This window comes from Pelodiscus sinensis, chromosome 1 (assembly GCF_049634645.1).
Source record: "Pelodiscus sinensis isolate JC-2024 chromosome 1, ASM4963464v1, whole genome shotgun sequence".
Taxonomy (NCBI): domain Eukaryota; kingdom Metazoa; phylum Chordata; order Testudines; family Trionychidae; genus Pelodiscus; species Pelodiscus sinensis.
Genome location: NC_134711.1, coordinates 86,646,670 through 86,663,269, shown reverse-complemented (window position 1 = coordinate 86,663,269; position 16,600 = coordinate 86,646,670). Strand labels below are relative to the sequence as shown.

General features: G+C 46.0%; 1 protein-coding gene across 6 annotated transcripts in view; it reads left to right on the top strand.

Annotated features, from left to right (window-relative positions):
* GRIN2B (glutamate ionotropic receptor NMDA type subunit 2B) overlaps nt 1-16,600 on the top strand; it is a 345,981-nt gene that overhangs the window by 282,726 nt on the left and 46,655 nt on the right. For all 6 annotated transcript variants that reach the window (XR_012905621.1, XR_012905622.1, XM_025187098.2 and 3 more), the window contains one exon: nt 5,470-5,699. Coding sequence is in view for 4 of the 6 variants with exons in the window: in XM_025187098.2 (XP_025042883.1) it covers nt 5,470-5,699 (230 nt within the window). In the remaining 2 variants the exon portion in view is untranslated. The remainder of the gene's footprint in view (nt 1-5,469; nt 5,700-16,600) is intronic.

The following is a 16,600-nucleotide window of genomic DNA, read 5'->3' as shown; positions in this document are numbered from 1 at the left end:
CAGATATGTAATTATGGTGTGGACATTCCTTTAGTGCAGGGGTCTCCAAACTACGGCCCTCTCATCGGCCTGTGGAGACCGTCCCTGGGGCGCCGCCGAACGGGCCCTTCTTGCCGCGGGGGGGCCCTGTCAGGGGTGTGTGGCGTGTACTCACGCCACGCCGGGGCAGGAGAAGCGGGCCGCTCTGCTGACAAGCGGCCGCGTGGCGGCAAACGGCGCAGGGGGCGGGGGTTAGCACAGGCGGCGTTCCCCCGCCCAGACTGACAGGGCAGCCGGCCAATCAGGGGGCAGGATGGGCGGTGGTGGTAACGCCTGCCCGGCGACGTGCGGGGGAACGTGAACCCCGGCGGGAACTTTAAAAAGGTGACCCCTTCCGCCCAGGGGGGGGGAAGGAGTGAGCGGTGGCAAGCAGGAGGGGAGGACAGCGTGCAGAGGAAGGGGAGAGCAGGGGGAAAAGCCCCCCCCCCTTCCGGGAGAAACGGATTCGCAAAGCCAGAAATGTCTGCTATTTTGGCATCCAGGAAACAATTTCACCATTCACACTAATACAGGTGTTCATGTGTAGTGTATCAATGTGTTATTAAATAATAACTGAATAAAATAATATTAAATAAATAATTAAAAACAACATCCATGTTTTGATTGTTTTTTATTTGGACCTCAAGTGTGTAGTCGGCCCCCGAACTGCTGTTTGATAGTTAATGCGGCCCTCGGGCTGAAAAGTTTGGAGACCCCTGCTTTAGTGACTGAGGCACTGATAATCAGTGGGACTTGTGCCCCTACATTATGAAGGCATTCTGAAAATCCCATTCTTAGCTTTTCCCCCCTCTTTTAAAAATAAATTAATGCAATACACAAAAAGAATGTCCTATTAACATTACAGTTATAAGCACTCGGGGTATGTCTACACTACCACCCTAGTTCAAACTAGGGTGGTAATGTAGGCAACCGGAGTTGCAAATGAAGCCCGGGATTTGAATTTCCCGGGCTTCATTTGCATATAGCCGGGCGCCGCCATTTTTAAATGTCCGCTAGTGCGGACTCCATGCCGCGCGGCTACACGCGGCACGGACTAGGTAGTTCGGACTAGGCTTCCTATTCCGAACTACCGTTACTCCTTGTGAAATCCTCAGAAAGCCAGGACGTGCAAAATGTATGTTTCTCACAATACGTAGCTTGCCTCCATTGCATATGGAGGATCCAATTTTGCCAACTGATACATCCCATTGGAGTCAACTGGAGTTGTGTTTGCCTCTCCAAAGGCAGAACTGAGCTCCTTGCATTTAAAGTTATATTTATAACTAAAAGATTGACCTTGCATTGCTCGGGTCCTTAGCTGAATTAATGGTTGTTTTTTGGAAAATGAAAATGTGCTCTCTTCATTTGAATCATTGCACTAGGGTGGGGCTGGGAATGAGGGGTTCAGTATGTAGGAGAGAGGACAACCCTAACCCTCTCTCACTGCAGCTGCTTAGGGTCAGATGAAAAGCTCTCTCCATGGCTACTGCAGCTCCAGTGAGCACACCCAGGTAGAGGGGTGCATGTCTCCCACCTGGGGCAGGTCCAGGTTTGTCTGCCCCCTGTGCTCTCCAGCCAGAGTGAAATGCAGCAAACAGTGTACTTTCCTTTTGCTCCCTGATGAAGGGAAACAGCCAGCAATGTCCCCATAGGAATTGGGGTGGGGGGGAGGGGAAACTTCAGACCCTCCCCGAAAGGGAGGAGTGGGAGTTTTAGGGCTGGGCCAGTACTGGATTGAGGGGTGCCCCCAGCCAGCCTCTTTCATCTGTTTGATAATTCTCTTTTCTGTATGATTTTATGAGAAGCAGTCCCATTCCAGGCACATCCCATTTTCCTGGGACAACCAAATACTGACCTTGCTTTAAGTTAGGGTAAGAGGAAGCTGCATGCCAAATTTGGTGGTCTTAGCTTTCACCATTTAGGCGGAGTTCTTGAACAGACAAGACAGAGAGACAGACCAACTCTCTCAGGGTATGTCTACACTACAGCACTAATTCGAACTAGTTCGAATTAGTTAATTCAAACTAAGCTAATTCGAACTAACGCATCCAGACTAAAAAACTAGTTCGAATTAGCGTTTTGCTAATTCGAACTAGCATGTCCACATTAAGTGGACCCTGAACCGGGGTTAAGGATGGCCGGAAGCAGTGCCGGCAGGGCATCAGATGAGGACTTAGAGCGTGGAGCTGCTGCCTCAGGCTAGCTGAGGGTTGTGCTTAAAGGGACCCGACCCCCACCCCGGACAGACAGTTCTCAGGGGTGCCCCGCTTGCAAAGCAGTCCTGTCTTGGAGTGCCCTGAGTGCCCACACTGGGCACATCACAGCACTCGGCCATCAGACCGGCTGCACTTGCCGCAGGCTGCCATCTGGGGAGAGGGAGCAATTGGGGGGCTGCAGGAGAGCTTCCACCCCCAGAAGCCCGCAGAGCCAGCCCAGTCCTCCCCATCGGGGGCTCGTACCCCATTCCTCCCTCACCTCCTTCCACTTACCCTTCCCTAGCCCCCCTTCCTGATGTACAAAATAAAGAAAACGTGTGGTCAAAAATAGAATCTCTCTTTATTGAACAAAACTTGGGGAGACTGGGAAAAGGAGGTGGGAGAGGGGAAGAGAGAGGGTGGGAGAGGGGAGGGCAACTAAAATGATCAGAGGTTTGGAACAGGTCCCATATGAAGAGAGGCTAAAGAGACTGGGACTTTTCAGTTTAGAAAAGAGGAGACTGAGGAGGGATAGAATAGAGGTCTATAAAAGCATGAGTGGGGTGGAGAGGGTGCATAAAGAAAAGTTCTTCATTAGTTCCCATAATAGAAGGACTAGAGGATACCAAAGGAAAGGAATGGGTAGCAGGTAACAGAAATGGGTAACTAGTAACAGAAAGTTGTTCTTCACAAAGCAAAGAGTCAACCTGTGGAACTCCTTGCTGCAGGAGTCTGTGAAGGCTTGAACTAGAACAGAGTTTAAAGAGAAGTGAGATAAAGTGATGGAGGTTGGGTCCATTGAGTGGTATTAGCCAGGGGGTAGGAGTGGTGTCCCTGCCCAAAGTTTGTGGAAGGCTGGAGAGGGATGGCAGGAGACAAATGGCTTGGTCACTGTCTTCGGTCCATCCCCTCCAGGGTCCCTAGGGTTGGCCGCTGTCGGCAGACAGGCTACTGGGCTAGATGGACCTTTGGTCTGACCCAGTACGGCCATTTTAAGCTCAGGGCTCAGGGTCAGGGGTCTCAGTGGACCACCTTGATTTTCATGCACACCTGCTCCTGGGCGGCCAGGCTGGCAGCTCTCCTGCCCTAGACGGCCACTTTCCTGTGCCTAGTGCAGAGGTCGTGGACGAGGTCCACGATGTCCGCACTAGACCAGGCGGGTGCCCGCCTCTTGCGGTCCCGGGCAAGCTCCCGGGAGCCGCCAGCCTGGTCCCGGGAAGAGGGGGACGGCTGGGGGGCATCGGGTGGCTGGCTCGAGCCGTGCCAGGTGCAGGGTCTGCTAGCTGGGTGCTGGCAGGCTTGCACCTGGCACGGGCACCGTAGCCAGACCATGCCCCTTTAAGGGCTCCGGGGCCTGGAAGGGGGCAGACGAGTTTCCCTTGTGGTGCCCAGAGTGGCCACCAGGGAAAGCTGGGGAGGGCTAGCCTCCCACTAGTTCAAATTAAGTGGCCACACAGCCCTTAATTCGAACTGCTTAATTCGAACTAGGCGTTAGTCCTCGTAGAATGAGGTTTACCTAGTTCGAATTAAGCACTCCGCTAGTTCGATTTAAGTTCGAACTAGCGGTTTGTATGTGTAGCGCCTATCAAAGTTAATTCGAACTAACGTTTGTTAGTTCGAATTAACTTTGTAGTGTAGACATACCCTCAGATATATAGTAGATAAAATAATTAGTACCTTGATGAGCTAAATCTTCCCTCCTTTGTGCTCTTCTGCAAAGTTCAGCCATATTCAACATAAGCAGCACAAAGACTATAGCTCAGTGTAGCACCACTGTGAGCGCTGTATTCTCCACGGCTGTGTCTACATTGGCACCCCTTTCCGGAAAAGGGATGCTAATGAGACACATCGCAATTGCAAATCCGCGGGGGATTTAAGTAGGAATAAAAGATCCTCCGGAAAAGGGTTTATTTTCCAGAGAATCACGTCTAGACTGGCGCTTTTCTCCGGCTTATCCCCAAGCTGGAAAAAAGCGGCAGCCATGTAAATGCAAATGCTACGGGGGATATTTAAATTTTTGCAATTGCGATGTATCTCATTAGCATCCCTTTTCCGGAAAGGGATGCCAATGTAGACACAGCCCACCAGTGCATGAGGAAAGGGTGAGTATGGCCCTACCTTTTCAATACCACACAGTGGGCCATAGTGGATAGTGCACTGGACTGGGACTCAGGAGACCTGGGTGCTAGCCTGACTTGGTCACTGGATTGCTGGGTGACCTTGGGCAAGTCAGTTCAGTTCTTTGTGCCATGGTAAAATGGGGGTAATGATACAGTCCTTCTTTGTAAAGCCCTTTAAAGTGCTATATAGGAAGTAGGATTGTTACTACACCAGTGAACTGAGCTGAGCTGACACCAGAGGATCACACGATGCACCCTGTGAAAGAGCAGTGGTGCTCCTACTTACTTGCTTCCTGAGAAAAACCTCTGGAATGTTTCTAATTGTAATCTCTCTCCCCACCTGGAGGGGACAAACACCGTGTCTAATACGTGCTTTCATTTTCTGAGTTTTCAAAATAAGTTCACAGACGCGTTTGTTAAATTGTTACTGCTAGAGTAAGATTCTGCTCTGAAAAGTGACGGTGTGAAAATGGCCCAATCTTATGTTCCTTGTGTGTCAGATTCAGCACCACTGACTTTCTGAAGAAGTACAAGCTGACATTTTTTTGCTACTGTCTGCCCTTAAAGCCAACACTGCTCAGGGAGATTGAGCTGGGCTCTTGCATCATCAACAGAATGGCTAAGGGAAATGAATTTGTAGGGCTGCTTGTGCAACTCTGGCCTCCCGATTGAGCATTTACTTGTACCTGGGCCAGCCCACTGAGGCTACTAGTTTTTGCAGAGGTCCCTCAGGGAGTAATTGCAGGGCAATGGTGTCAAACTGTTGTAACACAGGGCAGAATTCCTCTAGCAAAATCTTCATTACTGGTGATGATGCCCATACTAGAAAGGAACAGTTTGGTTTTCCTTCAAGGGGGAGTTAGAAAAAGGGGGAGTTAGAAAAAGTCATCATTTACCCCCTTGTAAACTGTACTAATTTGTAAACAAAATCCTGGAGATACGATACACATGAATGTCCATGCTGCCATTTATTACGAAGTCACTGTAATGACATGTGAAGGCAGCTGCAAGTATTCATTACACTGTGGGAGCAGATGGAAATATTAAATCCAGTAGTGAAGTTGCATGAGTAAGAAGAACTGCAGACTGCTGGTCCTGACGTTTTCACTGCCTGTGTTTGTTCCTTGTCACTCCAGAGCCAGGTGGTCCCTCTTTCACCATTGGCAAAGCTATCTGGTTGCTGTGGGGTCTGGTGTTTAACAACTCTGTGCCAGTGCAGAATCCCAAAGGTACTACTAGCAAGATCATGGTGTCCGTGTGGGCCTTCTTTGCTGTCATCTTCCTGGCCAGCTATACTGCCAACTTGGCTGCCTTCATGATCCAAGAGGAGTACGTGGACCAGGTGTCAGGACTGAGCGACAAAAAGGTAACAGATCCATCCCAAAGTTGAAAGTGTCTTTCCTGAGGGCAGAGGCTGCTCCCTCTCCCATTTATTCTAACTGGCAGTCTATTCAGTCAAAAGACTTAGCATTGATGCAGTGTCAGGGTTCAGTAATACTAATGCTGATCACTGAAAAATAGTTGCACTTTACATGTACAAAGCACTGTGCAGAGAGTGACTGGGGTAACAGCATTAGATATTTTATAAAATCTATGGGCCAGATCCCTTGCTAGTATAAATTAGATCTATTGAAGTTAGGCCACACACTGATTTACACCAGTGGAGAATTTGGCCCTGTATTTTAATACTTGCTATATTAGAAACTCAAAACAGAAATGATTTTCTTTTCTGAACACTTTCCTATCCTTTGTTTACAAACCCTCATTTTTGTTGTCTCAGAATATTGGTTTGTTCTGATAAGATTGCTAATGTGCAGGACAGCACTCACTTGGTTTGTTAGGGTAGGGTTGTTTATGAGCATTAGGCTGTGTTTATTTTTATTATATGGGTACTCATGAATATGCTGCTATAGGTTCTCATTTGTTAGCCAAGAGATTATTATTCAACTATGAGCTGTTCAAACTGCTTTATTGCTGTAGGGTTGCCTCTAAGCATGAGGCCAGAAACCCTTCTATTATCAGATGGCGTCTAGTGAGAACCGGACTGTACACACTGTCTTGTTATTGTAGGCCCGGCTTGTTATTTCAAGGCTCCTTCTATTCCATGACAAAATAGACCCAGTTCTGGGGCTAGATCTCCTAGTGTAAATAATGCTTCTGTGCAGCAGGCAAGAGATTCTGAGACAGATTCATTTACTTTTTTTTAAAAATAGCTTTGTTAATGGAACAAAATATGTCATTGAATAACCCCAACCTGTACAGTTGCCCTCCGGGTGTTTGTTTTGATATTATCTTCTCTTTGAGTCATGCTGTCTCCAAATTTTCACATTTCAGTATGCCACAGTTTTTTGCATTGGCAACACATTACTACAGGATAGAAACTGTCAGGGAGAAAGCTGGAAGTTTGGGCTGTGGGATAAAGGATAATTGAGATTTTTGGCACCAGAGAAAGCCTGGACATTGTACAGGATTGTAGGATAAACGTATTAGCTGAAACTGTCTATTAAAATGATCATCACTAAAATAGTTAATTATTGACATTAATTTATCTTTATTAAGTTTCACCATTAAGCACCATTCAACCCACTGAATTAAGTGCAGCTCCCAGTCTTGATTAAGGCTGCATGCAGATCCAGGAAGACAATTACGCATCTGTTCACACTCTTTGCACATTTTAAGGTACTCTTCTCACCCATGGGGAAGTGTGTATAAAATATGAAGTTGATTCTGAGGGGAATTTCACAGCTGTAGGTTCATATTGTTGGTCATATTGTTGAGGATATTATTGTGGGGTTGCTGGAATGAAGTGGGTGTAGGTCTTCTTTCCCCCACTTTGTTTATAGACTTATAATTGTTTTGGGTATTTTCTATACAGCAACCAAGTTTATTAGAACTGAGGAGGTAGACAGAAGATACTCTGCGAATCAGGCTGTCACACAAACATGACTTACAGTGCCAAAGGTGTTAGAATTGCAAAGTTTTGCAACAACATCTGGAACCAAGTGAAATTGGCCTAACAACAGTTCAGAGAGGTTCATAACATCTTAGGCCTAAGCTTTACTCTGCAATGTGTCCCACCAATGCCCAGTGAGGGGGAGGTCAGGAAAGCTCTACTTCAGCCATAAGCCCTCTGAGTAAATAAGCCATGTCTGTATCTTAATGGGTTTTCACTCACTTCACACCTGAAGAGGCACAAGCAACCAATAATGAGAATTTTCAAGCAGCAATCTGTATGTCCTTGAGCAATTGCTAAATGCCATAGTCTCTATAGTTGGAATTCACCCTCTATGCAGAGGGTCTCCCACAAATTCATTAATGCCCCACTTACACTCACAGTACAGGGTTTCAATAGGACTTGTGTGCTGCTTTGGCCTTGGGCTAGCCCTCTGCAGAAGGGTGGCTGTAACTCAGGGAGAGCAGCATGAGTGCGGAGTTCTGTCTACCATTGTAGAACTTTTGCTGGCTGAGCCTGTGCCACTTGGCCAAGAGGATAACAAAGATGTATCCTTGTAAGGAGTCAAAGGCACCTAGGCTCTCTGGGGGATCTTTTTCTCCAGCCTGTCAAACAACTGAAATTTGGCCCTCGCCAATCATTGGGGCAGCAAAAACTTCCCAGCCTGTCATATTTTCTGGAGAGGGACAAGTGCCTCTAGCAAGACACGGGTCAGTGGACAAACTAGCCTAAGCTAATACTGTGGGCCTGGTCACTTTAAGGGATATTGGCCTTTCTCCCACTTCTCGCCTAGACTTCTTGGATCTGCTAGCAAAAGCCTTTTAATAGCTTGGAGATGGTAGGCTGAGGATCTCATCTCAACTGTGGAGGAGTCCAAAATGCTAGATGTTGTAGGAAAGAAAAAAGACTATCACCAGCTGTGACTTTGTATCATCACACAAGTGCAAGGTAATTACTGTTGAGGACATTACCACTGTCTCTCCTTGGATTGTAAAGTTCTGCTTTAGAAAAGGTGTGAGAGCTCTAGACTCTCCACTTTTGGCTTCCCCACAAAGTAGTCCCTAACCATATGGATTGGAATCACTCCGTCTTGTAGAGACTGATTTCTTCAGGACCTCAGAGGCTCTGTTGGGGCTATGCAGGGATCTTACTAAACTTCTAACATTCCCAACCCTCCCCTTCCACCCCTTCCCCCCACTTTCCCCTGTGTCTGATCCTGGCATGCTTCTTGCTTTCTCTATGGAGAATAAGCTTGACAATGCTCCTCTTTTCTAGACAGCTGTCCAAAAATTAATACCTGGGCTGCTCCGGATTAACATGGTACTTCTCCTGTTAATACCCCACAGTTGTAAGGCTTTTTGCTGACAACATCATGCTCTGTGTGGTGGTGCCTAAAGTAGATTTAGTTGTAGACTGTTTGGGAGAGAGGGGGGCTGGAATCCATTGAAGGCACTGTTGGCTTCAAGAATCCCCAGGCAAATGTCTGGATGATCTTTTAACTATACCGACCTGCTGGGAATGCGCTTCTTAGGCTGGCCACTGCCATTAACCCAGGTGATTGTCAGCTTGGTCTGACCACCTGAGTCAGCCGAGCCCAGATATGCATAGCCCCTTTGTGCACTTGCTCATGTATTTCCTAGAGTATACCCCATGATTCTTTGTGCGGAGACATTGTAGGATATTTTCCCCCTATCAATTTTAGGAGAACTTCTGCATCCCTTAGAGGGGAATTGTGAAAAGGGCAATGGAGTACTGTCATCTCTTGAGTGATTTAGCCTCTATCCTCGCTGTGAAGTGAGTGGTTCCTACGAGAAAGCCTCAACTCCAGTTTTAACTCTAGGCGCACCGGCTAGCTTGGGTTGAAAGCACCACTAAACTCAGGTGAGATGGTTTTGTGTAAAGATGAGAAAGGGATTGCGGGCAACACCTGAATAAGAGTCCAAGTTTGCTCATATCCTTGGAGAGGAAATTCTCTGCCCTTCAAAACCTGGGATCTGATTCATTCAGCTAGTGGAACCCAAGCTGTAGTCCTGGTGATGTGACGTCCAGCCAGAGGAGCATCATAGCGCACAACAGTGCAAGCCATTGGAAATAGCTTACTCTTCAGGGCTCACTGAGGAGAGGATGAGGCCAGCTGTGAGACAGCTGGACTCTTACCACCTCATAAACAGTTGTGTGGATGTTTTCCCAAGCTATGATCAGGATGTTGGCTCCAGGCACAATTTATCAACAACCAGTGCTTTTTGTGTTAAAAAGAAAAAAAAAGGTGCTGGTACTGCAGGGAAAAAGTTGTTGAGCTCTGACTGGAGGTGCCGGTACTGCGTCTGGAGGCGCCAGTACTGTGTACCAGGCAGTACCATCACAAAAAAAGCACCGTTAACAACCTTTTCCCAGCAGCACTCTTGGGGCTCCTTCCTGGCTGCTCCTGTGGGATTGTACTCCACTGGCTATCCAGCTGTGGGTTGCATGTGTACAGTGCTCTCAATCTTTAACATGAGCAGGTTCCTGGGCCCTCTGGCCAGACCCCAAAGTCCATCTCCTCCAAGGTATTGTCTCCTCTCTCTGCCTCAGCAGCAGCACTTCTTCAGTCACATCACACCCTTCTTGGATGTCTTCAGCAGCACCACCAACCCGCTTTGTTACAGCCTTGCTTGCAGGAGTACAAACAGGCAGCTTTCAGCAACCAGCGTATTTCCTTTCCTAAGACTCCTCTTTTTGTGCTGCATAGCAGTCCTGGCTCTTAGTCATGAGGGAGGCAGCCAAAACGGGCCCAGGTGCAGCTAAGCCTTTAACTTTCTTAAAAGGCCCACTTTGCCTGTGAGATCAGGGCACTTAGCAGGTGCACAGAGCTAGATGCTCTCCTGAGCTAAGCTCTGCTTAACACTACGTAAGAGAGTTGGGATCTGGGTACAGCTCCTGGAGTCTGTGGTTCTGGCCACAGTCTAAATGAAGGAAACTTAGGGGCTGGCATCATGGCGATAGGCAATATATGGTCCCTAAGGGTTCGTCTACACATCAGTGTTATTTCAGACTAATGGATCTTATTCCAAAATAACAAAGAGTGTGTCTACACAGAAAGCTGTTATTTTGAAATAATGGCAAGCTGGAGGACTTCTTACTCCGACTCCTGTAACCCTCATTTCACAAGGAGTGAAGGAAGTCAAAGGAAGAACACTTTTCCTTCAACTTCCTGTTGTGTCGACAGTGCCAAAAGCCAGATTAAGCTATTTTGACTTCAGCTACATGATCAACATAGCTGAAGTTGCATAGCTTAATTTGACTTTTGCCCTGTTGTGTAGACATGACCATATGTGAATTGGCATTGTGAAGCACAGCTTACACGTCTCGACACAATACGACATGTCCACCTGTCACACCCCTCCCTCCTTTGACTGTGGGGCAGTAAGTGTCTGAGGGCTGACTGAAAATTCCTCTCCATCTGGATGTTGAACTTGGCAGCTACTGTCAGATTCTGGCTCCTTTGTGACATGATCTGAGTAGCACTAAGGGATCAGAACAGCGGCAGCAAATCTTGCCCTCTGACTCTCACTGAAGGCTGCCAATCATTGTTCTCAGTTTGGGAGCTTTTGAGAAGGTCCTGTTTGCCTTTCAGGAGTCTTTCTTTCATGCAGGCCAGGAAGTCTTGGTCTGGACGGACAGCTCAGCAATTGTTGCCTGCTTGAACTAGCAGTAAGGAACAAAGTGTACTCAAAGGCCAAACTTCTTCTTTAGTGAGACCAAAAGAAATCTAGCAGCTTTGGGGGCTCTCATTTTCCAGGGAGCAAATCACTTCACCGGAGTCCATGTGTTCCAGTTCTTAGTGTCCCAATAGAGTCAACTCCTTTTGTAGCTTTGACTTCTTGCCAAATGTCCTTGCTTCAGAGAGTTTTGAATCCAGTTCCGGACCTGGTTTTCTCCTGGTTTTAATCTGGGGACATAACCCAGTTTCTGATAATGAATGTTTCAGACAGGCTTGGAGAAACAAGTGGCTGCTGTATTTCAGTTTTCTGAAGGCAATAAAATACAGAAATCAGAACATAAATGAAATAATGTATGAACTAATCTGCTAGCTATGCACACATTTCTAGTCACATACAGTAGTAATAAAATAAAAGCAAATGTGAATGGCCAGCAGTGCAGATAAATAATGCCTGTAGAGAAGAGAAAAATTACTAAAAAATAAAATTAAGAAAATAAGTAGGGTGTATATATTAGTTGAAAATGCCTAAGAACCTAGTAAAGCAAAGCATCAAAATAATCATCTCATAATTGACATGAAATGCAGAGAAATGGCCATCTAGCTCTTTGTAAATTAATGTAGATAGGCTTGGTTTCACATATATTTACATTTTTAAGAAATTAATGAAATATTAAAGCAAAGGCCCCATAGGCTGTGCAGCATATTAAACCTAAGTTATACAGCCAGGCCTCCAGATATGCAAAGCACTTAAGCACATGCTTAACTTTGAGCATGTGACTAGCCATATTAAAGTCAATGGACTGCCACCTACATGATTAAAGTTAAGCACTGTGTGTGGTATGGTCATCTATAGCAAATCTCTCATCAGGAGGAAGCTAGGAAGAAGTTTAATTAAGTAACCGTTGTGACAGACCCAGACTAGCTGGCTGTTGCACACTGATGGAGGGAAGACATGCTGGGGCTTAGGTGAACCGCTTTCTTTTCCCTCAGTAAAGGGAAGCCCAAAACCTAACTGCAGCATAATCGGGCAGGCACTTGGGGTCAATTAGAGGTTGCTAGAAGCTACAGGCTAAAGTAGACACCTGCAGCCAGTTAAGGCCTGTGGTGCTTCTTTAAAAGAGCTCCCCCAGGCAAGGAAGCAGGAAGGAAAAGAGCAAAGGATTGGCAGGGTGGTGTGGGTGTGGTTGGAGGACTGATGAGCAGGTACTAAAGGAAAGGTACTGGGAGCAGTGTTCTCTCTAAGCTGCTGCTCACAACACAGCTTCACAGGTGATTAATCAGCCCCGCCCACTCAGTCAGCTCCACCCATGGAGCCCTGAGCCTCGGACTGGGTGGAGCTGATTAATCACCTGTGAAGCTGTGCTGCCCCTCAGCTAAAGGGAACACTGACTGGGAGGGATTGTTTGGGGAAGAGGCCCAGGGAAAAGCTGCCAGAGAGTGGCAGTAACCAACCCTGCCTTTTGCCACTACCTTAGAGTCTGTGGACCCCCCCCCCCCCCCCCAAACGCCCCATGATATTTCAACTTCTGCCTCAAGAAGGGAGACCAGGACTCCAGATGGAGAGTTTACCCCAAACTTATGAACAAGCCTGTGATGAGTGTGGCTCAGTAGGCTGTGGCTCCTGCCTCTAGTAAAGAGAAAGATGCCGTGTGGAGGGTCACAGCAAGCCTCTGAGGCTAGCACTATCTGCCAGTAGTGCAAGATCCGCGGGGAAGAGCTGGAGCTTTGCCACACTGTGTAACCACTGCAAAATGTCAGCAGTTACACGGTTACATGTGGAGTAGCAGGCAGCTCTCTAGGAGTTGGTGCATGCGGTACCAGGGAGCCTGCATGAAACAGTGAAGGTTAATGGATGAGTCCACGCTCATCGGTTAAACATGTACATGGTTACACTGTCCCATTCCTTATGGAAACTCTGTTTACAGAGCTTGTAAGGAGTGAAGAAGCTTCTATGACCCTTAAAAGCCCTGCAGAAAGAAAAATTATTTGGCCATGTGTTTTGGAGAGAGTAGCGCAGCTTGTAGGAGGGCACTTAACATCAGCACAAGATTTTTTGGGGGGGGGGGGGGGGGGTTGATATTTGTATGGATTTATGTGACAAAAAGGGGCTTGCATGTGGCAGATTTTAAAGGTGAAGACTGTGAAGCCATTTCTGTGGCAGCACAATTGTCATATTCAAGTGGTCCTAGCTGAGGTTATGAGTTAGCTGAACAAGTCAGCCAATTCCTAGTTAAAGATCACACAGCAACTTTCACCCTGTCCTGTTGCATGAAAAGACAGGTTTTTCTTACATGCTCCTGAATCCTGTCCTATGTCACTGTGATGCTGCACCTCTATATTTTTATTAAAATATTTTTGAATATGAATATGCCTATCTTGAATATGCTTTATGCAAAACATGGCATGTAACCTATCATTGGAGAGTTTGTAATCCTCTGAAAGTGTATATTCTCTGTGTGTGCATGTATCATTCCCATGTTTAAAGTTGAAAATATGAACTATAAACCTTTACTAATGAAGGTCCTTAATAGTACTCAGTGAACTTAATGGCCCCGTACTCATGACAATGGCTATGTCTAGATTTACCTTGTAGTCAGAAAAATCATGAACCGCAATTGCGTATCTTTTCCCACTTTTCTGTCGAAAGAGGCTTTTCCAAAATTTGGTGCACCTACATGGACGCGGCATTGCTTTTCTGTGATACCTCTGGTATCCTAGAAAGGTGCTGCAGTCTACACGTAGCCAATGATTCATTAATAGTCTTTCTTTTCCTGCAAGCCTCGGTTATGGTTGGTCCTGCCAAGACATGTGGCCAGGTCACCTGATGTGGGAACCCATTTTGGATGTAATACTTTTCCATAGGCGTGTGAAAGGGTTGATAATGAACACAAATCTATCAATAGTCAGGAAACCAAACAATAGGGGCAGTTATCAGGCACTATGGTACCTCTTGCTTACCACCCAGATGACTGCTTACACATGTAACAAATTTCTTAGAGTATTAAGCTTAGCTAGTTTTCAGCTTAGTAACTTTGATCTGTTAACACTTGCAATCTCTTAATAAAATCACTTTTGTTTTTTATTAAACCCAGTGTAAATAATTGTTACCTGGGGAGGATAAGATCTGCCCATATCTCTATCATTGATAAAGAGAGCAATCAACCTATAAGCTTGCTCTCTATAAAGCTTTGATGCAGGGTAAGACACATTTATCTGGGTTTCTCGTTCTGTTGAGGCTGTGCACCTGGACACTGTGCCAGATCCCTTTGACTGAGCCTTCACAGAACTGAGCTGCTCTGTGTCCATGTTGCTCTTCTTTGGGCTGTGACTCCAACTCTGTGCCTTAGCTGTGGGAGACCAGAGGTGCTGGCTCAGCAGAACAGGGTGGCAGGGTGCCCCAGAGGGCAGGTGGGCAGGCCCAATGGTATGATCAGCCTATCAGGTGACAGTCCCAAGTGGACTGTCACAATCCCAAGTCACAGTCACATTCTATTTGGGAAAAAAAAGATTTATATAATGGAATAAGATTGCATTCCTTTCTCTACTGCTTCTCCCGTTAAACTGTTTCTCATACATTTCATGAATGCTGCGCTGTTTTCTGTGTAAAAATAACCTTTCTAGTTAACATTAGATGCTCAGCTGCAGAGCTTTCTATCACTACATAATATAGGATATGTCTATGAAGATTTAGAGTCAAAGTTCACATTTAATTCTGAATTTCCCGACGTTTATGCCATGTGATAAACTCTCTGTGCAGCATTATAAATGGTCATTTACTAAGATGTGTAGCAACAGTCAAACTCGAATTTCTTATTCATCCTTATGCATGCTGTGAGTCAAGCACAAATTGTACAGTCTTTAGATTGGGCTTGATTTTCAAGTTTCAGTGAGATCCTCAAAATAAGCTACTGTGCTTGAAGAAAATTGGTTCTGTAATTCTGAAGCTTTGGATGTTTAAAATCAGCAGGGTTTGAAACATTCTCTTTCTCCCCCCCTCCGTCCTTCTTTCATTTCTGTCTCTTTTTAAAATCTTCACTTAAGCAAGAGTGGTTTAGGACACTGGTGAGGCTAGGATGTGCTTTAGCTTTGAGTCACAGGATCTTCTCTCTTCCATAGCTCTGCAGGGATTAATGACAGTAAAAACTTGTAATGGGACTCTTCAGAATTAATAGCAATACAAATGTGGTTCTGTCAAGAATTTAAGCAGATAAGATACACGAGAAGCAAATGCGCTGAGTAAGGCTCTGGGTTTAATTAATCCTTTCTACCGAAGGGATCGCAACTTCTTGGGCTTTGCTGCACTCATGTCAGAATGAGGGGATTCACCCAATCCCTGTTTTCCTCTGTGTTATGCAGGATGGTAGACTAGATGGTCACTGTGATCCCATCTGGCCTTGGAATCTGTCAGTCTATAATCTATCCTTACTGCATTGGCATCACTAACACTTTTCTGGTCCTTTTTTTCTTGTCATTTTCACTCCCTATAAACCTTTAGTGGACTGCAGCTCTACTTGGCCAACTACAATGTTCATTTGGCTAGCATTCTGGGGAATGCCATCATCTCAGAGTTGTAATAAAAATTAACAACAATTTGTTCAGTTTCCTGTTTCCATGTAAGCCAGTGGAGGAAGAAACAAAGATTATTTTTATTGATTAGTTATGAAGTACCATAACTGTGGGTGGCACTTTGAAGTCAAATACAGACAGTGACGCTGCTGTCGGAGAGTTTATGGTCTACAAGCTGTGAACTGCTTCATACATCTCAATAGTTTTTTAACTCTGAAGCTTCCTGAATCGAGCAAAGAGAGGACGTGGGTTACATAAAAAAGAACGTTGCATTGCTTGGTTAGCGATGGGCACAACTTGATGCTGCATTTATTTTTGCCATAAAGTAGATTGCAAGCTGTATGGAGATAGGGACTCTGTTTTATCGTGTTTTTATAAAATGCCTAATGAAAGGTGATCCTGATCCTTACTGGAACCTCTGGATGATCATAGAATCATAGGTCTGGAAGAGCCCTCAGAAGGTCATCGAGTCTAGTCTCCTGCCTAAAGCAGGACCAATCCCAATAAATCATCCCAGCTAGGGCTTTGTCAAGCCGAGACTTAAAAATCTCTAGGGATGGAGATTCCACCACCTCCCTAGGTAACCCATTCCAGTGCTCCACCACCCTCCTAATATCCAACCTAAACCTCCCCCACTGTAACTTGAGACCATCGCTCTTTGTTCTGACATCCATCCCTACTGAGAACAGCCTCTTTCCATCCTCTTTGGAAACTCCCTTCAGGAAGTTGAAGGCTGCTATCAAATCTCCCTTCACTCTTCTCTTCTGCAGAGTAAATAAGCCCAAATCCCCCAAAGTCTTTCCTTGTAGGGCAAGTACTCCAGCCCCCTAATCATTTTGGTTGCCCTCCGCTGAACTCTCTCCAATGCATCCACATCCTTTCTGTAGTGGGGGGAGGGGCCAGAATTGGACGCATTATTCCAGATGTGGCCTCACTAGTGCCAAATAAAGAGGAATAATCACTTCTCTATACCTGCTGGTAATGTTCCTCTTACTGCACCCCAATATGCCATTAGCCTTCTTGGCTACAAGGGGACACTGTTGACTCA